We start from the raw sequence: 27508 nt of genomic DNA, 5'->3' as shown, positions 1-27508 counted from the left end.
TATCCAACAAAAACATAAATATATTCTATTTTTAGATTCACTCTATTTTTATGTTTTCATAAAATGTCCTGGACTCTCTGGAATGTGAATCTTCATTTTGCCTGTTCATTTGTATGTGTAGGAACCAGTGAATAAACACAGAAACTGTGTTCAAGTCATTGAACAAGCTACAAAATAATGTAGCTTAGTTTTCAATGAACAGGCAAAACGATCTGTACCCAAAGGAGTTCACAGTCTGTAGAAGACACAGACACAGACACAGACAATAGACAAACACAATAAATCACAATATGATAAGTACTATAATAAAGCTGTTACAGAAACTCCTTAGACAAGGGCAGTATGCAAAGGCAAATTTTAAGAGCTGGTGATTAGATAAGGAAAGCAAAAGTTCACCTAGGTAAGAAGAGAAGATGAAAGACATTCCAAGTTTTTCAAGAAGTATAGACGCAGGAGAAAGCACATAAAACACATAACTTTCTGGCAAATGCAAGCAGACCACTGACAGAATACAGAACGCATGAGGAAAAACAGCAGAATAAAACTCTGTAACTGGAATTCACTAGAACACCAAAAGTTTCCTAAACCAGAACTTAAAGTAGCAAACATTTCTAATAGTAGCTATATTCCAGCCAGAACTCTTGCTAGGAAGGTCACAGACTACCTCACTTCGCAAGGCAAATCATTCCGAGGAATCCTTTCCATCCTTGGTCCCAGAAATGACTTGAACACAGTTTATTTTTTTTCTTTCTTTCTTTCTTTCTTTGAGACAGTTTCGCTCTTGTTGCCCAGGCTGGAGTGCAATGGCGCGATCTTGGCTCACTGCAACCTCCGCCTCCCGGGTTCAAGTGATTCTCCTGCCTCAGCCTTCCAAGCAGGCTGGAATTACAGGCATGTGCCACCATGCCCGGATAATTCTGTATTTTTAGTAGAGACGGGGTTTCTCCGTGTTGGTCAGGCTCATCTCAAACTCCTGATCTCAGGTGATCCACCCACCTCGGCCTCCCAAAGTGCTGGGACTACAGGCATAAGCCACCGCACCCAGCCTTAAACACAGTTTCTATGTCTCTTTACTGGTTCCCCTTTGTCTATTCTCTGCTATTGGAGTGAACTCATCCTAATTCCCAAGTAAAATAAGAAAGAAAAAAGTCAAAAGAGCAAAGGACCCTTTCATGGGCTCTTGCCTTCTAGGAGCAATGTGACAGACACGTCCACAGCTATTAACTAAAACAAACCTTCTGTTTTCAAATTAGACCCTAACATAAGGCTTGTCCAAGCAAAATTATCGATTAACTACTCAGGCATCAAACTGCTCCATTTTTCACAGTCTGTCCATTAGGAAAAAAATTTAAGTTTCTCTCTCACATAAACAAAGATAAATTTCAGAAATATTAAAATGCAAAATACAAAAATATCACAAAAACTAAAGGAAACTTGGCTAAATATCTGTCATACTCCTGTAACACAGAAGGCCTTCCTAGATATGAAAAGGAACCTAGAAGCCATAAAGGCAAAAACTGAGAGTTAACAACATAAAAATATAAAACCTCTATAAAAAAAAACCATACCACCTATGACACTAAAAAAGAATCTATGCGCTGGGGAAGAAATACTTGCAATATGTGAACAAAAGCTGGGCGTGGTGGCTCATGTTTGGAATCCCAGCACTTTGGGAGGTCAAGGCGGGCAGATCACCTGAGGCCAGGAGTTCCAGACCAGCCTGGCCAACATGGTGAAACCCTGTCTCTATAAAAATACACAAATTAGCCAGGCATGATGGCGGGTACCTGTAATCCCAGCTACTCGGGAGGCTGAGGCGGGAGAATCACTTGAACCTGGGAGGTAGTTGGTGGCTGCAGTGAGCCAAGATCGCACCACTGCACTCCACCCTGAGCAACACAGCCAGACTCCGTCTCAAAAGAAAAAAAAAAAAAACGTGAAGACCAACTGTTAACATTCATAAAATAAAAAGATAATATAAATAATTTTTTTAAAAGCCAATAGGAAAAAAGGACAAAGGTACACACAATTAATTCACATAATTTCTTGAGTAAACATACCTGTTCAAAAGAATGTTAAAGAGCCTGGCCAACATGGTGAAACCCTGTCTCTATTAAAAATAAAAAAATCAGCCATGCATGGTGGCGCATGCCTATAGTCCCAACTACTTGGGAGGCTGAGGCACCAGAATTGCTTGAACCTAGGAGGTGGAAGTTGCAGTGAACCAAGATGGCAACACTACACTCCAGCCTGGGCAACAGAGTGAGACTGTCTAAAAAAAAAAAAAAAAAAAGAAAGAAAGAAAAATTCAAATTCCAATGATATATAATTTTCCTCTATTAAGACGGATAAAAGTTTTTTTTTTAAATAATCACTTAAGTATTAACAAGTATGGGGGGAAAATGTGTGCGAATTCTGTTGGTGCAAATACAAATTAGTACAAAATTTCTGATGCGCAACACTGATTAAAGTTTCAATTGTACCTATCTTTAAAACAGCAATTATTAACCTGAGGATTCATACTACAGGAAGATGTTTGCAATGATAATCTGGAAAACAAGACTACACCAGCAAAAACTATAAATAAGATAAATATTAATATTTACCAAAAATTGATTAAATAAACTACATGAATTATGCAGCTTTGAAAAGAGAAAGAGGTACAGTGCTTATGAACCGACATGGGAAAACTCTGCAAACGTGAATGACGAAAGTTACAGCAGCTTACTGTCTGATCGTATATTTATCTTCTTTTTTTTTTTTTATTTTTTTTTGAGACAGAGTCTCGCTCTGTCGCCGAGGCTAAAGTGCAGTGGTGCGGAGCGATCTCGGCTCGCAGCAAGCTCCGCCTCCCAAGCTCAAGCGATTCTCCTGCCTCAGCCTCCCAAGTAGCTAAGATTACAGGCATGCGCCACCACGCCCGGCCTTTTTGTTTGTTTGTTTGTTTTGTTTTGAGACGGAGTCTTGCTCAGTTGCCCAGGCTGGAGTGCAGTGGCACAATCTCGGCTCACTGCAAGCTCTGCCTCCTGGGTTCAAGCCATTCTCCTGCCTCAGCCTCCCAAGTAGCTGGGACTACAGGCGCCCGCCACCACGCCCGGCTGATATTTTGTATTTTTAGTAGAGACGGGGTTTCTCCATGTTGGTCAGGCAGGTCTCAAACTCCCGACCTGAGGTGACCCACCCGCCTCGGCCTCCCAAAGTGCTGGAATTACAGGCGTGAGCCACCACACCCGGCCAGAGTAAGTTCTTTCCAGTCTTGACAGTACCACCATTGTCCTGAAAAACAGAAAAATAATGCTCAAGGATCTGATTCAAAGTAGGCCGTGTTGTGCCTCCATCTCTGACTTTTCGAACGAAACGATCTAGAGATTTCAACAGGACAAAAACATAGTGTGTCCTTAACAGTATTTAGTTTGGTCAGTCTTCTTAACTTCAGTCCTTCTAAATATGTGTATAAGGATATCTCATGATTTTAATTTGCATCTCCCTAATGAATACTGTTAATTAACTTTTTTTCATTTGCTTATATGCCATCTGTATCTCCTGTGGTGAAGTGTCTAAATATTTACCACTTCTTTTTTTTCTTATTGCTGAATTTGAAGAGTTCTTTATACATCCTACATACAAGTTACTGATTAGACATATGCTTGGTAAAGATTTTCTTCCAGGCCAGGCGCGGTGGCTCACGCCTGTAATCCCAGCACTTTGGGAGGCGGAGACAGATGGATCATTTCAGGGCAGGAGTTCAAAATCAGTCTGGGCAACATGGTGAAACCCCGTCTCTTATTAAAAATACAAAAATTAGCTGGGCATGGTAGTGTGTGCCTGTGATCCCACCTACTCAGGAGGCTGAGGCATAAGAATCGCTTGAGCCCAAGAGGTGAGGGGCTGCAGTGAGCCGAGATGGTGCCACTGCAATCCAGCCTGGGGAACAGAGCATGACTGTCTCCAAAAAAATAAAGTAGTAGGAAAAAGATGAATTGCTAACAATGTTGGAGCAAATGGACAGTCACCTTGGAAAATAATAAAGGGGAATCACTAGGAAAAAAATAAAAATTTTTTTCCCAAACTGTGGCTTCTCTATTCTCTTGCCCGTGTCTTTTAAAGAGCAGATTTTAATTTTAATAAAGTCTAACTTACCAATTTTTATACTTTGTACTTTTAATGCATATCTAAGAAATTATTACCTGAGGTCTAAAAATTTTTTTCTCCTGTTTTTTTCCATGAACATTATAGTTTTAGGTTTTACATTTAAGTTCAGAAGCCATTTTGAGTTAGTTTTTATACACAGTACAAGGTATGAATCCATTTTTCATATATCAATATCCAATTGTTTCCCATTGTGGAAAAAGCTACGTTTCTCCCACTACATTGTCTTTATGCCTTTGTCAAAATTATTAGTTATCTACATATATCTGAGTTTATTTCTGGACTACCAATTCTGTTTTCACTTTTTTTTTTTTTTTTTTTTTTGAGACGGAGTCTCGCTCTGTCGCCCAGGCTGGAGTGCAGTGGCATAATCTCGGTTCACTGCAACCTCCGCCTCCTGGGTTCAAGCGATTCTCCCGCCTATTTACCTATTTTTATGCCAAACTATTTTTACTACAGCTTTATAATTCTTGAAATTAGGTAGTGTTGGCTCCCACACTGTTCTTTTTCACAGTTGTTTAAAGTTCTTTAAATTTCCATACGAATTTTAGAATCACCTTGTGCATTTCTATAAAAAAGCCTGCAAAGATTGTAATATGTTTCTTAAATCTATTGAGTAATTTGGTGAAAATCAACATTTTAACAAAGTTGAGTCTTCCAACTCAACTTTGGAACAGGATATACCGCCACTTCTCATTATTGAGATAATAATATGTCAATGACTATTTTGTGAATTAGCAATTATTGAACCATTGCTCCCAGGAGAACTAAAGTATTAGGTTCTTGCAAGCTTCTGGTCACATTTTTGTGAACTGATCATATGTCATGTTTTATGTGTTTCTGTTTAAAGACTTCTTGTTTAATATGTATTACTAATATATGTTGTTATTCATTAACGTTGAACTCACGTCCAACAGTACTGTTTAACTCTTGCCTAAATAAAGCTTATCTAATACACATATTTTCTCTGTAAGGCATATCAGAGCATCCTTGTACTTAGAAACACTATATGGCACTTAAATATTACATTTTAAACATAATTTTAAACATCAAAATAACCACCTTTGTAAACATCAAAATAACCAACAAAAAGCACAAACATGCAAAAAATGCAGCACTAAATAAACCAAGAAAGGGCTATTTGCTTACAGTATGAAACTAAAATAAGAAAGCAGAGCACTGTCTTGTTCAATCCCATCTGGGTATGTGTGCACTGGGTGATTCAAAATGTTTTGCCCCTGCAGGTGTCTGAGAATGACCACAAAAGCACTGCAAGTATTGGTTTTGGGGTTACAAATAAAAATTAGTAAGCCAATTCCCAGGTAAGGAATCCATGAATAATGAGAATCAACTGTATCTTATTTAGGTATCCTTTAATTTCTTGCAGCAGTATTTTGTAGTTCTCATTTTCTTTAACATATTTTGTTAGACTTATCCCTAAGTAGTTCATATTTTTGATGCTTTTGAAAATGCTACTCTTTTATTTTCATTTACGATTGTTCTCTGCTAAGGTACAGAAACACAATTGGTTTTTGCATAGTGCTCTTCTTCTATCCTGCAACTCTGCTATACTAATCCATTAGTTCTTGTAGGATTCCACCAGATTTTCTACGTAGACAGTCAGGTCATCTGTGAATAAGGACAGTTTTATTCATTTATTTCCAATCTGAATACCATGTATTTCCTTCTCTTGCACGATACTATGGGCTAGAACCTCCACGGCAACGTCAAATGGAACTGGTTAAAGTGGACATCCCGTCTTCTTTTTTTAAAAAAGTGTCCAGTTTTGGCCCGGCGCGGTGGCTCACGCTTGTAATCCCAGTACTTTGGAAGGCCAAGACGGATGGATCACGAGGTCAGGAGATCGAGACCATCCTGGCTAACCCGGTGAAACCCCATCTCTACTAAAAAATACAAAAAAAATTAGCCGGGTGTAGTAGCGGTTGCCTGTAGTCCCAGTTACTCGGGAGGCTGAGGCAGAAGAATGGCGTGAACCCAGGAAGCAGGGCTTTCAGTGAGTCGAGATAGCGCCACTCCAGACTGGGCGACAGAGCGAGACTCCTGTCTCAAAAAAAACAAAAAGTGTCCAGTTTTTCACCAGTAAGTACAAGGTCAGCTAATAAGGTTTTTCACAGAAACACATTAGCAGACTGGGAAAGTTCACTTCCACTCCTAGTTTGGCGAAAGTCTTTAAGATACTGAATACTGGATTTTATCAAACGATTTTTCTGTATCTATGGAGATCATGTGATTTTTGCTTTTTAGTTCGTTAATATGGTGAATTACACTACTGATTTTTTTGAACATTAAACCAATCCCACATTCCTGGGATAAACCCCACATCGTCATGACATATTATCCTTTTAATAAACTGTTGAATTAGATTTAATAAACTGTTGAATTAGATTTTAATAAACTGTTGAAACTTTGTTTAGATTTTTGCAATCATATTTATGAGACATACTGGTCTGTAATTTCCTTAAAATGTATTTGTCTGATTCTGGTATCCCAGTAATGCTGGCATCATGAGCCTTGTAAAAATTTCCTTCCACTTCAGTATTTTTAAAAGCATATAAAATTGATATTATTTTTCCTTAACTGGTATAATTCACCAGTGAAACTATCCGGACCCAGAGTTTTCTTTGTAAGTAGACTTTTACTACAATTTTTATTTCTTTAACACATAAAAAGCTACTCAGGGCCAGGCATGATAGCTCATGTCTGTAATCCTACCACTTCAGGCCAAGGCAAGAGGATCACTTGAGCCCAGGAGTTGGAGACCAGTCAGTGCAACATGGTGAAACCTTATCTCTACAAAAATTAAAAATAAAAAAATTAGCCAGGCATGGTAGCATGTGCCTGATATCCCAGCTAGGAGGTTGAAGTAGGAAGATCACTTGAGGTCAAGGCCACAGTGAGCTATCATCGGACCATTGCTCTCCAGCCTGGGCGAAAGTGAGACCCTGTCTCAGAAAGAAAGAAAAAAAAAAGCTATTCACGTTATCCATTTTCTTCTTCTTCCTTTGGGATTAATTTGCTCTTCTTTTTCTACTCTCTTAAGATGGAAGCTGAATTCATTTGACTTATTTGAGTTCATTCTTCTTTCAAAATATATACATTTGATGCTATAAATTTCTCCCTAAATACTGTTTTAGTAATATCTTCTAATGTTGTATTGCTGTTGTCATTTAGTGTAAAATACTTTCTAATTTACTTTTCCTTCTTTCTAAATCACAGATTACTTGTATTTTTTAATTTCCAAATATTTGGAGATTTCCCAAGAATCTTTCTGTTAATGATTCCTAATTCCACTGTAATCAGATAAAATGTTTTAATCACTTGAATCCTTCTGAATTCATTTAAGACTGTTTCATGGCCAGGCACCGTGGCTCACACATGTAATCCTAGGAGTTTGGGAGGCAGAGGCAGGAGGATCACCTGAACCCAGGAGTTCTAGACCAGTCTGGAAAACACAGTAAGATCCCAACACTATTAAAAAAAAAAAAAAAAAAGAATATTAGCTGGGTGTGGCGGCACACATCTATAGTCTTAGATACTTGGGGAGCTGAAATGGGAGGGCTGTTTGAGCCCAGGAGGTCAAGGCTGCAGCGAGCCACAGTGGTACCACTTCACTACAGTGTGAACAAAGCAAAACCCCACCTCCAAAAAAAAAAAAAAAAGGTGCTCTATGGCCCAAAATATGGTTTATCGTTGTAAATGTTTTGTATAAACTTGTGAACAAATGTGTATTCTACTCTTTTTAGGTAGAGTGTTCTATAAATGCAATCAGGTCAGGTTGGTTAACAGTTATTCAAGTCTACTATATTTCTGATGATTTTCTGTCCATTTGTATCAATTATTGACAGGGGTTACTAAAATCTCCAATTATGACTGGATTTCTCAATTTCTCCTTGCATTTCTATTCGTTTTTGTTTCATGTGTTTTGAAGCTTTGTTATTAGGTGCATAAACATGTAACATCATTATGTCCTCTTAATTGACCTCTTTACCATTATAAATGAAAATGACCTTCTTTATCCCTGGAAATATTCCTTGCTCTGAAATATACTTTGATATTAATATAGCCACTCCAAGTTGCTTTTGACTAGGTTACCATATTATGTATTTTCCCATTCTTTTACTTTTAACCTATTTATGTTTATAAACTATTTCTTGTAGGCAAGCATATAGCTGGATCTTGCTTTTATATCCAATCTGACAAATTCAGTCTTTAAATTGGAGTGTTTAGATGATTTACATTTAGTTTGATTATTCATATGGTTAGGTTTGATTCTATCATCTTGCTATTTATATTTTTTATATTTATTATATATTTGATGTTTGTTCCTTTTTTCTTCTTTTTTGACCTTTGTTGAATTATTTTGTGTGACTCCATTTTATCTTGTTTTTATTAGCTTATTATTGTAACTCTCTTTTATTGGCTTATTATTGTAACTCTCTATTTTGCTATTTTAGGGGCTAGAGTTTATAGTATACATTTTTAACTTACCACAGTCTACCTTCCAGTGATACTATCACCTCACACAGAGCAAAAGAATCTTATAACAGTATACCTCCATTTCTCCCTCCCTGCCTTTTAGCTATTGTTATCATGCATTTTACTTTTAGGTAAGTTATAAACCCCATAACAGCTTGTTAATATTTTTGCTTTAAACAGTCAGTTATCTTTTAAGGAGATTTAACTAATAAGAAAAAAAAAATGATGTATTTACCCAAGTAGTTACCATTTCCAGTGTTCTTTCTTTCATGTAACTCCATATTTGCATCTGGTATCACTTTCCTGCTGTCTGAAGGATTGCTTTTAAATTTTCTTCCAGAGGGGAAATGTTAGCAATAAATTATTTCAGCTTCTGTGTTGTAAACATCTTTATCTCATCTTTGCTTTAGAAACATATTTTTGTCAGATATAGAATTATGGATTGGCATTTTTCATCTTTCAGTACTTTAAAGATGCTTTCCCCAGTTTTTTGGCTTATATCGTTTCTGATAAATCTATTAAGATAATCCTCTTTATCGTTCTTCCTCTACACACAAAATGACCATACCTCTTTCTCTGACTGCTTTTGAGATTTTCTCTTTATAATTTGCTTTCAACAATTTGATTATAAAGTACAGTAAGTCCTCACTTAACATCGCCAATAGGTTCTTGGAACCTGCAACTTCAAGTGAAACAAAGTAGAACAGAACCAATTTTACCATGGTCCAATCGATATAAACAAGGGTTAAGTTCCTACAGTGTATTTCTAGTTACAAAAACACCACCAAACATCTAAATACATACCAAAACACTTCTAATATTAAACAATGAAATAAATGTGAGCTACACATACACTTAAGAAAGATTAATAAAAACAACTAAGATAATTATTTACCCAATTTTTCTAGTTCAGGGTCACAGGTGGTCAGAGCATATCCTAGCCGTTCAGGGCACAAGGCAGAAACCAGCCTTAGAGAGGATGCTATTCCATACTAGAGTGCACGCGCGCGCGCGCGCACACAGACACACACCGACTCACTCACTCATACTGGAACAATCTAGAGAAGCCAATTAACCTAATGTGCACATCTTTGGCAATTGAGAGAAGCCAATTAACCTAATGCTCACATCTACCTAATGTGGGAGGAAACTGAAGTCCCAAAGAAAACCCATGCAGACATGGTAAGAACATGCACACATCACACCAGTCATGGCCCCAGCCAGGAATCAGTTCTTTTTCTCTCATCAACATCATGACAAAATGATGTTGAAAGTAACATTATTTGAGGACCTGCTATACCTTGGTGTAGTTTTATGTTTCTTATATTTGAAACTCATTTATCTGTAAATCTAAAACATTTTTGGCCATTATTTCTTAAAATATATTATTCTGTGTATTACTTCCTTTGAGAACCATAATTATTCATCTGTTTGGCTGTTTAAGTGTCCCACAACTCACTGACTTTTTTTTCTTTTTTCTCTATGCTTCATTCTGGATGGTTTCTATTGTTCTGCCTTCAAGTTCATTCGTAATTTCTTCTGCAATGTCTAATTTACCATTAATCTCACACCGTATATTTTTCATCTCAGTTGTAGTTTTCATCGTTGTAAGTTTGATATGGGTCTTTTTGTCTCTTCTATATCTCTAACTTTTTGATTATATGGAATACAGTTATAATGTTTTAATGCCCTCTGCTAATTCTATCATCTGTGTCAGTTCTGTGTCAATTTTGATTGATGATTCTCATAATTATGGGTCATATTTCATGCTTCTTTGCACACATGGTAATCTTTCACTGAATGACATACCCTGTTAATTTTACCTTGCTATATAACTCCTATAAATCTTTTTGGACTTTGTCCAGGGATACAGTTGAGTAATTTGGAAATAGTTTGTTCAAGTCTTGTTTTTATAATTTACTAGTTTGCTCCAGAGCAGCAACATCTTCTCAACTCAGAGTCTGCCAGGCTCCACAATTCAGTTTCTACTTTCTATGTCACATGCTGGAAAATCTCTCACTGCAGTAGGCCTGGGGCAATTGTAGGACTCACCTTGTTTGTTTCTTCTCTCTCAAGAATCACTGACCTGAATGTCTTAATCGTTGTTTCTACATATTTTGTTTTTTTTGAAGAAGAGGGGTAGGATTGTTTCAAGAGGACAGTAAACACGATCCTTGTTACACCACATGGACCAGATGCAAAAGTCCCCATCTGTCCTTGTATATTTAAACTATCTGTGTCTATTTAAAATGAGTTTCTTGTAAACATCATAAATATACGTCCCTGACTTACGATGGTTTACCATATGATTCAACTTTACCATAGTGACAAAGTGATACGCACTCAGTAGAAACCATACTGAAGTACCTATACAAGCATTCTATTTTTCAGTTTCAGTATCACATTCAATAAATTATGACATATTTAACACTTTATTATAAAATAGGCTGTATGTTAGATGATTTTACCCAACTGTAGGCTAACTTAAGTGTTCTGAGCACATTTAAGGTAGGCCTGGCTAAGCTATGATGTTCAGTAGGTTGTGTGTGTGTGTGTGCGCATATATATATGTATATATATTTTTTTGAGACAAGGTCCCACTCTGTCACCCAGACTAGAATGCAGTGAAGACAAATAACTCACTGCAGCCTTGACCTCCTGGGCTCAAACAACCCTCCCACCTCAGCCTCCCGAGTAGCTAGGACTACAGGTGCACACCACCACATCCAGCTTATTTTTGTATTTTTTGTAGAAACGGGTTTTCACCATGTTGTCCAGGCAGGTCTTGAACTCCTAGGTCCAAATGATCTGCCAGCCTTGGCCTCCCAAAGTGCTGGGATACAGGCATGAGTCACCATGCCCAGTTAATTATGTGTATGAAATACATTTTTTACTTTCAATATTTTCAACTTACAATGGGTTTATCAGGACCTAACACCATCATAAGTCAAGGAGCATCTGTACTTGAGTCTTGCTTTTCTATAGAATCTGACAATCTTTGCCTTTTAAATTGAGCATTTAAGTCATTTGCATTTATTATAATTATCAATATTACTAGATTTATATCTACTGTTTTGCTAATTTTTTGTACTGTTATGTGTTCCTTTCTTCATCTTTATCTATCTTCTTTTAGACTGATTATTTTTTAGTATCCATTTTACATCCTACATAGGCTTACTATTTTAATTTTGTCGTATAGGAATTGTTGTAAAACATACACAGCCTACCTTCAAATATCATACCACTTCATGTATGATACAAGCACCTAAAAATTCTGTACTTCCCTACCCCTTACCCCATTCTTTATGCTACTGACATCAATTAATTTCTATGTATAAGCCCTCAAGGCATTGTTAGTATTTCTGTTTTAGTCAATTATCTTTTTAAAAGTCAAAAATGGGCCAGGTGTGGTGGCTCACACCTGTAATCCCAACACTTTGGGAGGCCAAGGTGGGCGGATCACTTGAGGTCAGGAGTTCAAGACCAGCCTGGCCAACACGGTGAAACCCCATCTCTACTAAAAATATAAAAATTAACCAACCATGGTGGGCTCATGCCTGTAATCCCAGCACTTTGGGAGGTCGAGGCAGGTGAATCACTTGAGTCCAGGAGTTGGGAGACCAACCTGAGCAACATGCCAAAACCCCTTCTCAACAAAATACACAAAAATTAGCTGAGTATAGTGGTGCATGTCTGTAGTCCCGGCTACTTGAGAGGCTGAGGTGGGAAGACTGCTTCACCCTGGGAGGTCAAAGCTGCAGTGAGCCATGATTGTGCCACTGCACTCCAGCCTGGGAGACAGAGCAAGACCCTGTCTCAACAACAACAAAATTTTTATTTCAATACCACCAATTTTCAGCTATTTGATTATGATGTGCTTGGTCGGTTTTCTTTTTTTTTTTTTTTTTTAAATTCCTTCTACTTTAGGTTGACTTCTTACCATCATCTACAGGTTTATAGTTTCCACTAAACAGAGAACAGGAGTTCAAAGTCATTATTTCTTAATGTCATTCGCAGCAACCTGGATGGAACTGGGGACTTATTCTAACTGAAGTAACTCTGGAATGGAAAACCAAACATCATACATTCTCACTCATAAGTGGGAGCTAAGCTTGTGAGGATGTAAAGGTGTAAGAATGATACAGTGGACTTTGGGGACTTGGGGAAAGGGTGGAAGTGGTATGAGGTAGAAAAGACTACACACTGAGTACAGTGTACACTGCTTGGCTGATGGGTGCACCAAAGTCTCAGAAATCACCACTAAAGAACTTATTCATGTAACCAAACACCACCTATTTCCCAAAAACCTGTTGAAATAAAGTCATTATTTCTTATAATATTTTCTGTTGCCACTCCCTTCTTCTAGGATTCTAATTACACATGTCTTAAACCACTCGATATTTCCCACAGCTCACTGATGCTCTGTTTTTTTCTTTAGTCCTTCCACCCTGTGCTTCATTTTGGATAGTCACTATTGTTATCTATTCAAGCCCACTGATGTGTGTCTTACCTGCTATTAATCCCATCCAATATATATTTTATTTCAGATATTGCATTCTTCATCTCTATTTTTATATCTTCTATGTATTTCTACATCATCTTTCTGTTTTCCCCTCGCTTCTTAAACATTTAGAGCACATTAGCAGCAACTCTTTCTATATCTTTGTCTGCTAAATCAATCATCTTTATCATTTCTGGGTCTCTATTCAGGAAATGTTTAAATCCTGGCTATGGGTCATATTTTCATTCTTCTTTGTAAGCATTTTAATATTTTATTGAGGTAAAATTGATATAATATCTAATTAATTTATTTAAAGTGAACATTTGGCTGGGCACGGTGGCTCACTCCTGTAATCCCAGCACTTTGGGAGGCCGAGGCGGGTGGATCACTTGAAGTCAGGAATTCAAGACCAGCCTGGCCAACATGGTGAAACCTCGTCTCTACTAAAAATATGAAAATTAGCTGGGCGTGGCAGCAGCTGCCTGTAATCCCAGCTACTGGGGAGGCTGAGGCAGGAGAATCCCTTGAACCCAGGAGGTGGAGGTTGCAGTTAGCTGAGATCACGCCACTGCACTCCAGACTGAGCAACAGAGGGAGACTCCGTCTCAAAAAAATAAATAAATAAAAAATAAAGTGAACATTCCTGTGGTACTCAGTCCATTCACAGTGTTGTACAACTACCACCTATACCTAGTTCCAAAACACTGCTATCACCCCAAAAGGGAATTCAGTATCTATTACAGTTGCTTCTCATTCACCCTTAACCCCAGGCCCTGGCAAGCAACAATCTGCATTCTGTCTCACAGATTACCTATTGTGAATATTTCACACAAATGGAATCATACAATAAGTGACCATTTGTGTGTCTTCTTTCACTTAATATGTTTTCTAGGTCCATCTGCATCATAGCACGTATCTGTACTTCATTTCTTTATTGCTAGACAATACTTTATGGAATGTAGACTACTACAATTTGTTTACTCATTCATACACTGATGGACATTTGGGTTGTTTCCACCATTTAGCTAGCGTAAATAGTGCTGCTATGAACATGTGTGGTCATGTATTTGTTTGAGTACCTGCTTTCAATTATTTAGGGTATATACCTATGAGTGGAATTGTTGGGTCATATGACAAGTCTATGTGTTCCTTTGAGGAACTGTCAAACTCTTTTCCCCACGGAGGCTGAACCATTTAACATTCCCACCAGCAACATACAAGGGCTCTAGTTCCTCCACATCATCCTCAAAACTAGTTACTGCCGGTCTTTTGATTCTGGCCATCCTAGTAGGTGTGAAGTGGTATCTCACTGTGGTTTTCGTTTGCATCTCCTTGATCACTAATGATGTTGAGCATTAATGATGTGTTTATCTTCTTAGAGTAACTGTCTATTCCAAGTCCTTTGCCCATTTTTTAGGTAAGCTTTTTGTTGTTGTTGAGTTGTAAGTTTTCATTCTTGTATTTGGCCATTGGTCCATTATAAGTTAATTTTTATACATGGCATGAAGTAGGGTTCCAACTTTATTGTTTTGCATGTGCATTTCCAGGGGCCCCCAAACCATTTGTTGAAGAGATTATTCTTTCCCCACTGAATCATCTCGGCATGTTTGTTAAAAATCACTTGCCTACAGATATATTAATTCTGGACTCTCAATTTTATTCTATCGTCTATACATCTATCCTTATGCCAGTACCACACTATTTTGATTATTGTAGCTTTGCAGTAAGTTTCATAATTGGGAAATATAAGTCCTCTGGCTTTATTCTTCTTTTTCAAGACTGTTTTGGCTATTTGGATCTGTTGCAATTCCATATGAATATGAGGATCAGCTTTCCAACTTTTGCAAAAAAAAAAAAAAAAAAAGGCCAATGGAATTCTGATAGAGATTGCATTGAACCTGGAGATTGCTTTGGACAGTACTGCCATCCTAATGGCAATGTAAAGTCTTCCAATTCGTGAACACAAAATGTCTTTGCACTTATTTAGGTCTTCTTTATTTCAACATGTTTTGTAGTTTTCAGTGCACAAGTCTTTCGTAAGCAAGTCGATTCCTTTAGGCTTTTGGATGCTACTATAAATGCAATCTTTTTAAATTTCTTTTTGGATTGTTCATTGCCAGTATACAGAAACACAAATTTTGTGTGTGCGTTATATTGTACCTACAACTTTGCTCAAGTTATTTATTAGCTTTAGCAGAAGTTTTTCTGGATTCTTTGGGATTTCTATATACAGGACTATGTCATCTGCAAATAGAGACAGTTTTATTTCTTCCTTCCAAATCTGTATGTCTTTGTTTCCTTTTCTTGTCACATTGCTCTGGCTGTAACTTCCACTGTAATTTGAATAACTGTAGTGAGAATGGGTATCCATGCCTTGTTCCTGATCATAAGGGCAAAGATTTCAGTCTTTTACTATTGAGTTGGATATTAGCTGTGGGTTTTTTCATAAATGCTGAATGTTGAGGAAATGTTTAAAAAAAAAAAAAGTTCCCTACTATTCCTAATTTTGAGCATTTCTATCACAAACAGCTGCTGAATTTTGTCAAGTGCCTTCCGTATCAATTGAAACATGTGGGGGTTTTCCCCCCTTCGATCTATTAATGTGTTGTACTATACCACCCTTACATTCCTGGGAATAAGTCCCACCAGGCCATGGTGCATATTCCTTTAAATATGCTGCTAGATTCAGTTTGCTAGTATTTTGTTGAAGATTTTTGCATCTGTATTAATAAGGAATATTGGCTTGTAATTTTCTCATTATGTCTTTGTTTGGCTTTGGTATCAGGGTAATAATACTGGCCTCAAAGAGTGAGTTAGGAAGTATTCTTATTCTCTCCTCTCCAATTTTTTGGAAGAGTATGAGAGGGATTCTCATACTCTTCAAATATTTAAATATTTGGTAGAATCCACCAGAGAAGCCACATGGTACTGGACTTTTGATTGGGAGTTTTTGTTTTGTTTTGAGATAGGGTCTCACTCTATCACCCAGGTTGGAGTGCAATGGCATAATCATGGATCACTGCAGTCTCAACCTCCCAGGCTCAAGTAATCTTAGTTTGGAAGGTTTTTAAACTAATTCAATCTGTTCACTTGTAAGTCTGTTATATTTTCTATTTCTTCTTCTGAGTCAGTTTTAGTAATTTATATTTCTAAAATGTGTCCATTTCACATTTCTAAATTTCTTAAAATGTGTCCATTTCATGTAGGTTATCTAATCTGTGGCATAAAATTGCTCATAGTATTCTCTTTAATCCTTTTTGTTTCTTTAAGGTCAGTAGTAATGTCCCCGTACTCACGTCTAGTTTTAGTTATACCTCTCTGCACTTTTTCTTTGTCAGTCTAGCGAAAGGTTTGTCAGTTTCATTGATCTTTTCAAAGAAACAAACTTCTGGTTTCACTAATTCTCTATATTATTTTCCTATTCTCTATTTCATTTATCTCCACTCTAATCTTTATTTACTTCCTTTTTTCTGGTAGCTTTGCATTTTCTGGTTTCTTTAAGATGTAAAGTAAGGTTATTTATTTGAGATATTTCTTATTCTTTTATGTAGATGTTTATTGCTAATAATTTCCCTCTCAGGACTGTTTTCACTGCATCATTTAAATCACATATATTGTTTCCATTTTAATTTACCTCTAAGTATTCTCTAATTTTCATATATTTGTAAATTTCCATATATTTGTAAATTTTCCAGTATTCCTTCTGTTAATCATTACTAACTTAATTCCACTGTGACTAGAGAAGATGCATAGCATGATTTCAATCTTTTTAAATTTACTGAAACTTGTTTTGTGGTCTAATACAGCCTGGAGAATGTTTCATGTACACTTTAAAAAAATACATATTTTGGCAGGATGCAAGTGGCTCACGCCTATAATCCCCGCACTTTGGAAGGCCGGAGGCAGGTGGATCACCTGAGATCAGGAGTCTGAGACCAGCCTGGCCAACACGGCAAAACCCTGTCTCTACTAAAAATACAAAAATAGCCGAGTGTGGTGGTGGACACCTGTAATTCTAGCTACTCAGGAAGCTGAGGCAGGGGAATCACTTGAACCCCAGAGGCGGAGGTTGCAGTGAGTCAAGATGAAGACATTGCACTCCAGCCTGGGCAACAGAGTGAGACTCCGTCTCCCAAAAAAATAAAGACAAAAAAAAAAAAGAATATATATTTTGCTGTTGCTGAATATTCTGTGTATGTCTGTTAGGTCTAGCTGATTTATACTGCTGTTCAAGTCCTCTAGTTCCTTACTGATATTCTGTCTAGATGTTCTATCCATTGCTAATGTCGAAGCAAGCGTTTTGTGACTGAATGACAAAAACTAAATTTTACATTGTTGGGTTCTGAATTTTGTTGTATTCTTCTAAATAGTGTTTCAGTGCAATTAAGTTACTTGGAATCATTTGGAACCTTCTGAGGACTCTTCCCAGTGCCCTACGTATTCTACGACATCCAACAGGAACATGACTATTTGAAGCCTCATGTGAACTCTGGAAATTGTTTTTCTTAGTGCTTTCCAGAAGTGCTATATTTTTCTCTGGCCTCAGGTAGGGCCTGTCAAGCATCTACAAAATCAGAACTCAGCAAAAGACTCCAGGAGAACCCTCTGGAGATCTCCAAAATGCATGCTCACTTGTTCATGCTCTTTTGTTTTCTAGTGTATGCTTCCCCAGTGCCAATTCCAACCCTCATAGCTCTTTTTTCTCTGGTACTCTGCCCTGCAATTCTAACCACCTTGATCTTCCCAAATTTTTATCTTTGTCTTTTTATCTCAGTAGGACTGCTGGGCTCTGTTTTGGTTCCTCCACACCTTGCACTGCAACCAATAAACTACCTCTAGGCTCTGCAGTAAGCTGTTACAATTGAAGGGCTTTACCCTCACTTGTTCCTATTCTCTCAGGGATCACAGTCTGGTGCTGCCTGTCACCAATGTCTAAAAGCTATTGTTTATATATTTTATAAATTCTCAAGTTATTTAAGGAGAATGAGTACATTTTTGCTACATAACAAATTACTTCCAATTTTGTGGCTTTAAAAATCAAGCATTGGCCAGGCACGGTGACTCACGCCTGTAATCCCAGCACTTTGGGAGGCTGAGGCAGGAGGATCACCTGAGGTCAGGAGTTTGAGACCAGCCTGCCCAACATGGTGAAACCCTATCTCTACTAAAAATACAAAAATTAGCCAGGTGTGGTGGTGCACGTCTGTAGCCCCAGCTACTTAGGAGGCTGAGGCAGGAGAATCGCTTGAACCTGGGAGACAAGAGGTTGCAGTGAGCTGAGATCATGTCACTACACTCTAGCCTGGGTGACAGACCAAGACTCCAACTCAAAAAAACTAAAAAAATTTAAAAAAAAAATTTATTTATTTCACACAGTTTCTGAGGGTTGGTAATCAGGGAACTGCTTAGACGGGTAGTTCTGGCTCAGGATCTCTCATGAGGTTGCAGTCAAGATGTCAGCGGGACAGATGTTTAGGACTGGAAGCCTGACTAAAGCTAGGACATCTGCTTCCAAGAAGGCTCACTCACATGCTGTTGGCCAGAGGCCTCAGTTCCTTGTTGGCTGTTGGCAAAAGGTCTCAGTTTCTCACAGCATGGGCCTCTCCATCGGGCCGTTCACAACATAGCAGCTAACAATTCTCAGAGTAAGTAATCCAAGGCTGGGGGTAGTAAGGGAAGGAGGCGGAGTCATATTTGTTTTACAAATAACCTATGGTGGCCGGGTGCGGTGGCTCACGCCTGTAATCCCAGCACTTTGGGAGGCCGAGGCAGGCGGATCACAAGGTCAGGATATCGAGATCATCCCGGCGAACACGGTGAAACCTCGTTTCTACTAAAAATACAAAAAATTAGCCGGGCGTGGTGGCGGGTGCCTGTAATCCCAGCTACTCGAGAAGCTGAGGCAGGAGAATGGTGTGAAACCGAGAGGCGGAGCTTGCAGTGAGCCGAGATCGCGCCACTGCACTCCAGCCTGGGCAACAGAGCCAGACTTTGTCTCAAAAAAATAAATAAATAAATAACCTATCCTAAGAAATGATCCATCACTTCTGTCACGTTCTATTGGTTCCACAGATAAACCTCAATGTAATGTGTATGGGGATTACACCGCGGTGTAAATACCGGGATGCAGGGATCATTGGGGGCCATCTTGGAAGCTGGCTACACATAAAATAAATCCAGTTCCCACTATACCAGCATAGGCGAAAGTAGAAGTCTGTCTTACACATTTTAACTTCCTGATGTTTACTATTTTTCTTATCCCCTAATGGTAGGCTATATCCTACGCGACAAGAGATGTGAGCAGATTATAGATCCCCACACCCAGTCTTGGAAAAAAAAGTAACTACTACTAAGTAGCAGCAACTTTTAAGAGGAAAGAATAGAGTTCCTGGTGCTTGTGGCAAGAAGCAGGAGGACCTCGAAGCCAATGTGGGCTTGAGAAAGTGGTTCATTCCCCCAAATACTTTACTCAATTATCTACCTAAATGTCTGCCGTCTGCCCTCCTTTCCCACCAATTTCCAGAGTCAGGTAGCAACAGTCAAGAGCAATATTAATAGTCAAATTAATAGCAGTAGTAACAGGAGCAATGCTAAGCATTTTGCCTTTGTTATCTCAATTACTCCTCACAACAAACCTCTGAGATAGCCATCATTATTCTTTAAACTCTAGACTTGTTTCTTGGTAATCATACTCTGGTCTTACACTATCCAGTGTAATAAAAACTGTCTTTTTTTTTTTTTTTTTTTTGTAACACCTAGCTCCCTCTTGCCCTACAGGGTTCTCCTACTCCTTTGACACAGAAAAATTCTGTCTTGTCCTGCCGTCATCCCTTCCACTTCAGTTAGGCCTTAAAGCTTCCTCTTAGCTTCCATATTCCCAACATCTACTACCAAACCTCACTAAAAAGAACTACCAGACTACTTTCATCCCTGTAAATTTCCAGTTGCTAGGCTCTCCCAATACAACAACTGCCTAATACAGACTTTTCCAATTCCTTAGGACACACTGACCTGTCAAGTCTACCTCACTAGCTAATCTCCAAAACTTGGCCCTATTTCAGCTACTCATTTAAAAATATTATTCACAGCATGTATCTTTGTAATTTACATTTGCTGTAGCTTACTGTTAAAATGAGTTCCTTTTCCCAGGGGACCTATAATTAATGATCCGGGAGAAAGGACCAAAATATACCATACTCATCATATTATGGTACCCCAGAAACTAGTATACTCCTATTAGTTATCTGTTGAATAATGAGTAAAAAGTATAGAGTAATGATTATAAATACTCAGAAAATTATCAGGGGACATAATCCAAAGAATGTTATTTACAAAAAAAAAGAAATAGACGACAATAGACATATATAAGCAATTCACAAAAGGCAAAACACGAAAGAACAAGAACTATTTAAATATTACAGAAACACAAAGTAAAATACCACCTTTTGTCAGACAGATTGGCAAAGACTGAAATTTTGTCAAGGAAGTAAGGAAACAGGTAGATACACTTCTGGCAGATATAACTTTGTCTTTTAGGGGGCTATACACCAAATAGCTTTAAAATCCACATACATCTTTGACTAGTATTTCCATTTCAAATAATCAATTCTAAGAAAATAATTAGACAAACAGATGTATATTACAAAAATTCACTATGGCACTAACTAATATACAAAAATCTGTCCAACAATAAGGGCTTGGTTAAATTTTAGTACATCCAAACTAAGAATTATTATTAAATCACTTCAAAACATTACATATTGTATAAACCCAGTTTTTAAAAAGTAACATATATTCACATAAAAACATACCTGCATAGAAAAAAAATCTAGAAGTATACACCCCAAAATGTTACCAGTGATTATCTCTGTAAAAGAAGTGGAATTTTGTGTGATTTTTTTTGTTTGTTTTTGGGGTTTTTTTTTTTGCTTATCACACCTAATTTTCTACAGTAAGCATAAGTTGCACATGGATAATAACACACATTCTTAAAAGGCAAAAACAATAACTACGATCACAATTTAAAGGCAGAAAAGTGCTATTATCTTAACAGAACATGGAACATTCATGTTCCATGATAATACTAAAGTTAGGCAAAGTTAGTAACAAATAACCTGGTATTCAATAGCTTAGTTTTTCATTAGTTTTAGTAACACATATAGAAGAATCTGTTACAAATAAAAAACCATGTAGCCTGGGCACAGTGGCTCACGCCTGTAATCCCAGCACTTTGAAAGGCCAAGGCAGGCAGATCACGAGGTCAGGAGTTCAAGACCAGCCTGACCAACATGGTGAAACTCCGTCTCTACTAAGAATACAAAACTTAGCCAGGCATGGTGGCGTGTGCTTGTGATCCCAGCTACTCAGATGGCTGAGGCAGGAGAATTGCTTGAACCTGAAAGGCGGAGGTTGCAGTGAGGCGAGATCATGCCACTGCACTCCAGTCTGGGCAACAGAGTGAGACTCCATCTCAAAAATAAATAAATAAATACATAAATAAAAAGCATCTAATTCAGGTATCTTAAGAAAACAAAAGACTTCCCAAATAAAAATGTAGTAGTAATCCTAGAGACAATGTTGAAAATCACACAGTAAAAATCTCAACTGTTTCAAGCTGAGAATCAACTCAAGTCCCCTTTGCATGCCTAGGGTCTCATTCTGTTACCCAGACTGGAGTGCAGTGGCATGATCACAGTTCACTGCACCTTCAACCTCCCAGGCTCAAGTGATCCTCCACCCCGGCCTCCCAAGTAGCTAAGACTACAGGCATGTGTCACCATATCTAACTTATTTTTTTTTTTTTGTAGAGACAGGGTCCTACTATGCTGCCCAAGCTGGTCTCAAAATCCTGGTCTCAAGCAATCCTCCCACTTCGGCCTCCCAAAGTGCTGGGATTACAGGCATGGGCCACCACAGCTGGCCCCTTTATACATTTACCTTGAGAACCCTCACTGTTATGAGAAAGTGGTTGCCGAGAAAGTAAGATTCAAAAATTACTCATGAGTTTAAGAATTCAACTCTATGTTTAGCTGAAGAGAGTCTTTATCTCAAACTTGAACAGTTTGGGGGATGACAGTTATAGTCAGTAACAAGATGGAGGGGTCTCTTATTCTAGGAATACACGTCTGTTAAGGTTGAGCATCCCAAATCCAAAAATCTGAAATCCAAAATCTCCAAGATTTCAAACTTCTTTTGTACCAACATAATGCTCAAAGGAAATGCTCATTGGAGCATTCTGGATTTTGGATTTCTGTATTAGGGACGCTCACCCGGTAGGCAAAATTCCAAAATCTAAAAAAATTTGAAATAGGAAACACTTCCGGTGCCAAGCATTTTGGATAAGGAATACTCAACCCGTACAAGTTAAGTATGTATATCTCCAGGCACTGTGTACAACTTCTAGCCAACATCCAGGGAATTGCTTGTGGCCATGTAGAACGTTGCCTAGGAACTGTTTGCAGTGCCTGATTCAACATGACCTGCAACATAGCCAGTTAGTAAATCCTCATTAGGACTAATCCATAAACTATAATTTTCAATGAAGTTGGCTGGCATAAAATGATCATTTCCAAATGTCTGTGGCAGAATATGAAAAATTATTTTAACTGTAACCAAATAATTTTAGTGGCAACTTCACACCTATAACAGTTTGCAAATAAGGTCTCATAATGCTTCCACTGGGATTTGAGAGCAGCTGTGAGGAAACAGGAAGCACTAAGCACAGGACAGCTCTACAATTTCCTTAAATTATTAGTAATGTTTTTGATTAAACTAATTTTTGTTGCACAAGGAAAGTTTCTAGAAAACCAAATAACAACTTTACATGAAGGAGAGTTAGTTGCATTTGTGTAACACAGCAGCATATAACACCAAAACTGACAACATAATTACGTGCTTATTGTTGAAAAATAAATATCCCCTTGCTTTAGTGACAACTCTAGCACCATTCGTATGTTCATACACCCAACAAATAAATGTATGAAAACTATTTACATTGTTTATTCTAGGACCTGGGGATATAACAGTAAACAAGAAAAGTCACTGTCTGTCTTCATGAAGCATACTAACAAGGGAGGCAGATGTTAAAACAAATAATTACATATTTGACTATAACTGCAAATGTCATGTTATTAAACTAAAGAGCAAGTGCTATGACAGCATACAGCAGGACTGCAGTCAAGTAAGCCAAACCCAGGGGAGGGGAAGAGAGGTCCAGGCAGAGGAAATCTGTGCAAATCCTTGCAGCCAGAACAACCTTACCCAATCTAGGAACTGAAACAGTCCAGTATAACTGAAGCATTGAGATTATTTCTTGGGCACACATTAAGTCCAAGATGTATAAAGACATCCAAGAGATCAAGGTGGTAAATGCTACATGAGTCTGGAGCTCAGAAAAAGAGGCCTAGACCAGGTATAAACTTCTGTCATTAGCTTAGAGATGGCATGGGATGCACAGGAACTAGAGATTTCTCAGGCAAGGTGAGCAGGACTATATATCAGAGGGCAGGGGGTCAAGATTACTTTCTTTTTTTTTTTTTGGAACGGAGTCTTGCTCTGTCGCCCAGGCTAGAGTGCAATGGTGCGATCTCAGTTTACTGCAACCTTCGCCTCCTGGATTCAAGCAATTCTCCTGCCTCAGCCTCCCAAGTAGCTGGGATTACAGGCATGCACCGCCACACCTGGCTAATTTTGTATTTTTTAGTAGAGGGTTTTTAGTAGGGTTTCTCCATGTTGGCTAGGCTGGTCTCAAACTCCCGTCCTCAAGTGATCCGCCTGCCTCGGCCTCCTAAAGTGCTGGGATTATAGGCGTGAGCCACTGTGCCCAGCCAATTATTTTTTTAATCACAGGAAAAAAAAAATAGTTTAATTACTTCTCTCATGATTTGTAACCAAAAGAAATAAAATTACTTTCTTTGTTTCTTTCCTTTTTTTTTTTTTTTTAAGAGACAGGGTCTCACTATGTTGCCCAGTCTGGCTCAAACTCCTGTGCTCAAGAGATCCTCCCACCTCACCTCCCAAAATGCTGGGACTACAGGTGTGAGCCACCCAGCCTGGCCAAAAATATTTTCTAACACTATAGTTACGATACAATGTTCTATTTAACTGGGAAAGGTAAAATTAAATGTATAAAGTTCTTGGAAAAACCTCAAGAACTAAGAAAAACACTTCTTTCAGTGAGTCTACAGTATTATATGCTGTAGTTTATCAGAGTACTTCCTTCTAGAGTTTTTCAGTGCCCTGGAAAGTGAATCTTTTTTTTTTTAAACAGATACAACTACTTCACAAGATTTGTCACTAAAAATGCTTTGAGTCTGCAGAACTGCCACCTATTGAAGCTATATCATGATAAGCATTCTGAACACATTAACAAGTCCTAAAGGGATGTGACATCAAGAAGAACAGACAAACCTTCTGCCTTGCACAACCAGAAGTTATCAACTTTCAGAAGATCATTCTAATCCTTAAACAACCTGCCCTACACAGCCTCCAATGATGACTATACAGTAGGTAACTGTTTTAAAAAGTGATGAGTCAGGTTACAGGTACAGAAAAGAAAAGCTGAGTTAAAATGTTCCACAATTTACAGCCAAAGCACAATGTACGCATGAAAAATGTCTTAACACAAACTCACCTGATTTATTTGAAGCATGTTAAGACAATATTGACCAAACTGCTGTATCCCTCACGGCTCCCAAAACTGGAAAATGAAAATGAAGAAATGAGTTCAACTTAGTTGATAACCTCAATGACTGGTATTTTAAACACATGCCCTGGATAAAAATCAAACATAAAATGTAATTTATCCAGATCTCCATAGAACTTTCTATGATGATAAAAATGTTCTGTACTTGTACTATACAATCTGGTAGTCATTAGCCACAGGGGGCTACTGAGCACTTGAAATGTGGCTAGAGCAATCAAGAAAATAAACGTTTAATTTTCTTTCATGTTAACTTAAATAAGCACATCACTAGTGTCCACCATACTGGACAGTACAGATCTGAACAAAGCTCCTTCTGCTTCTAGATTTCTAAGACAATCCCAACAAAAGTGAAGCTGTTAAAAATAAATCTGAGAGTTTCAGGTTAATATTTAACATATACTCTCTTTTTGCAGTCCTGTTTTAAACAGCTTTGTTCCCATTTTCTATATGATAAATTAATCCTAAAGAAGATGCAACACCACAAGTATTCTCTTAGATGGTATGGAAAAGAGCATATAGTACAATTATCTTGCTGAATATTTTACTTTTCTCTGTCATTTTGTCTGTTATCGTCAGTATAAAAATAGTACGCATAATAAAATGTCAGGCTGGGCACAGTAATCCCAGCATTTTGGGAGGCCAAGTTGGGTGGATCATTTGAGGTCAGGAGTTTGAGACCAGCCTGGCCAACATGGTGAAAATCCTGCCTCTACTAAAACTACAAAAATTAGCCGGGCATGGTGGCAAGTGCCTGTAATCCCAGCTACTAGGGAGGCTGAGGCAAGAGAATCGCTTGAACCCAGCAGGCAGAGGTTGCAGTAAGCCAAGATCATGCCATGGCACTCCAGCCTAGGTGACAGAGTGAGACTCCATCTCAAAAAAAAGAAAAAAGAAATTAATTTAAAAACAGATGCCAATGAAGGGCAGGAAAGTCCAAATTATAAACAAATAAATCATGAGATCTTGTAATGAAAAAAAGTTCATATAAAATATAAATTATGTACAGACCTCTCCCCTAAAAATTATCTACAAAGCAACAATACAGTTGTGATACACAGCAAAAGGCCTATATCTAATCACTAGTGGAGAAACTTTTATGTTGTTAAATTTTAATATTGAACTTGCCCTTAGAAGCAAATGTTTTGTAAGTACACACACACATACACAAACACACACTCGTATTTGGTTACCATTTTTTCAAGATGACAAACTAGAGTCAATTCAAAATGACTTTGAAAACTTTTAATATTTTTCTTACAATAAGTGTCCACAGCATCTGCAATCTGCATCAATTTTATTTCTTTCTAATTACTTTCACATTTCCTATGAGAATGGGATGCTGTATAAAGAGCACAACAAGGCCTGGGTATTGGTGAATTTGAGCTTTAGTCAAAGTTCTTCAGGAGATTACCTTCTGAGCCTTGGTCAAATTACTTTGTGTATCTTTGAGTTCTTCTTTTTCTCTCTTCTTTCTTTTTCTTCAATCTTTAAAAAGTAAGCTAAAGTCCTTGCGGTAGGCAGCCTCTAACAAATAGAATATAGCAGAAATAATGAGATACCACTTCCAAGATTAGGTTATAAAAATTATTGGGCATCACCTTCTCTCACTCATTTGCTCAGAGGGAAGCAGATGCTAAACTGTGGGGTCCTTTGGAGAGGCCCACAAGGCAAAGAACTGAGGAAAACCTCTGGCCAACAGCCAGCAAAAATTGATTTCTTCAGTCCAAGAGCCCCAAGAAACTGAACCCTTCAAGAGCCACATGAATGAGTTCAGAAACATCTTCCACCAGGAAAGCTTCCAGATGTGACTGCAGCCCCAACTGACAGCTTGACTACCACCTCTTTCATGACCCACAGGCATCCAGCTAAGCTGCACCGAGATTTCTAACCCACAGAAACTGTAAGATAATGTTTGCTGTCTTCAGTCCTTAAATTCTGGTGCAATGTGCTATGCAACAATAAATAAGACAATCCTGTCCAACTCTATAATTCAATACTCCTATGGTGTTTTAGGTATTAATATTTGGCTAGGCAAAAAATAAAATAAAATCCCTGTTCAACATGAGCAAATGAGTAACATTAGGACGGCAAAGTGGCAAATTATAAAACTTAAACATTTACATTTTCAATTCAAAAAATGAGATTATTAACAAGTGTAGCATTAGTCGTATGGTGTTAAAATACACGCACTTTCAATAGGAATGGAGTATCTCATTAAAAAAATACACTAGCTATAACTAAAAATACAAACACAACCAATCAACTTTTTTTAACTGAAAACAGTTCATTTAAAAAGTAAAATGTAAATAACCACTAAACCATCTCAGTGATGTAATGTCCCTTGCTTTCTAGAATTTAATATTACTGGTCGGGTGCAGTGGCTCAGCTTGTAATCTCAGCACTCTGGGAGGCCGAGGCGGGTGGATCACCTGAGGGCAGGAGTTCGAGACCAGCCTGGCCAACATGGTGAACCCCTGTCTCTACTAAAAATACAAAAATTAGCTGGGTATGGTAACACACACCTGTAATCCCAGCTACTTGGGAGGCTGAGGCAGGAGAATCACTTGAACCCGGGAGGCCGAGGTTGCAGTGAGCCAAGATCATGCCACTGCACTCCAGCCCAGGTAACAGAACAAGACTTTGTCTCAAAAAAAAAA

The 27508-nt window shown here is 38.0% G+C and overlaps 1 protein-coding gene across 2 annotated transcripts in view; it reads right to left on the bottom strand.

The window, feature by feature from the left end:
- The window catches only part of STAU2 (staufen double-stranded RNA binding protein 2), a 341604-nt gene that overhangs the window by 307793 nt on the left and 6303 nt on the right, over positions 1-27508 (bottom strand). Inside the window, exon 2 of one of the 2 annotated variants that reach the window (XM_011982002.1) lies at positions 24780-24845. The exons of the other annotated variant lie outside the window; for it this stretch is intronic. Coding sequence (XP_011837392.1) covers positions 24780-24797 — 18 coding nt within the window. The 5' untranslated portion in view covers positions 24798-24845. The remainder of the gene's footprint in view (positions 1-24779; positions 24846-27508) is intronic. 2 annotated transcript variants of the gene reach the window in all.

This window comes from Mandrillus leucophaeus, unplaced genomic scaffold (assembly GCF_000951045.1).
Source record: "Mandrillus leucophaeus isolate KB7577 unplaced genomic scaffold, Mleu.le_1.0 Scaffold233, whole genome shotgun sequence".
Classification (NCBI taxonomy): domain Eukaryota; kingdom Metazoa; phylum Chordata; class Mammalia; order Primates; family Cercopithecidae; genus Mandrillus; species Mandrillus leucophaeus.
This window is presented reverse-complemented; position numbering and strand designations above follow the sequence as displayed.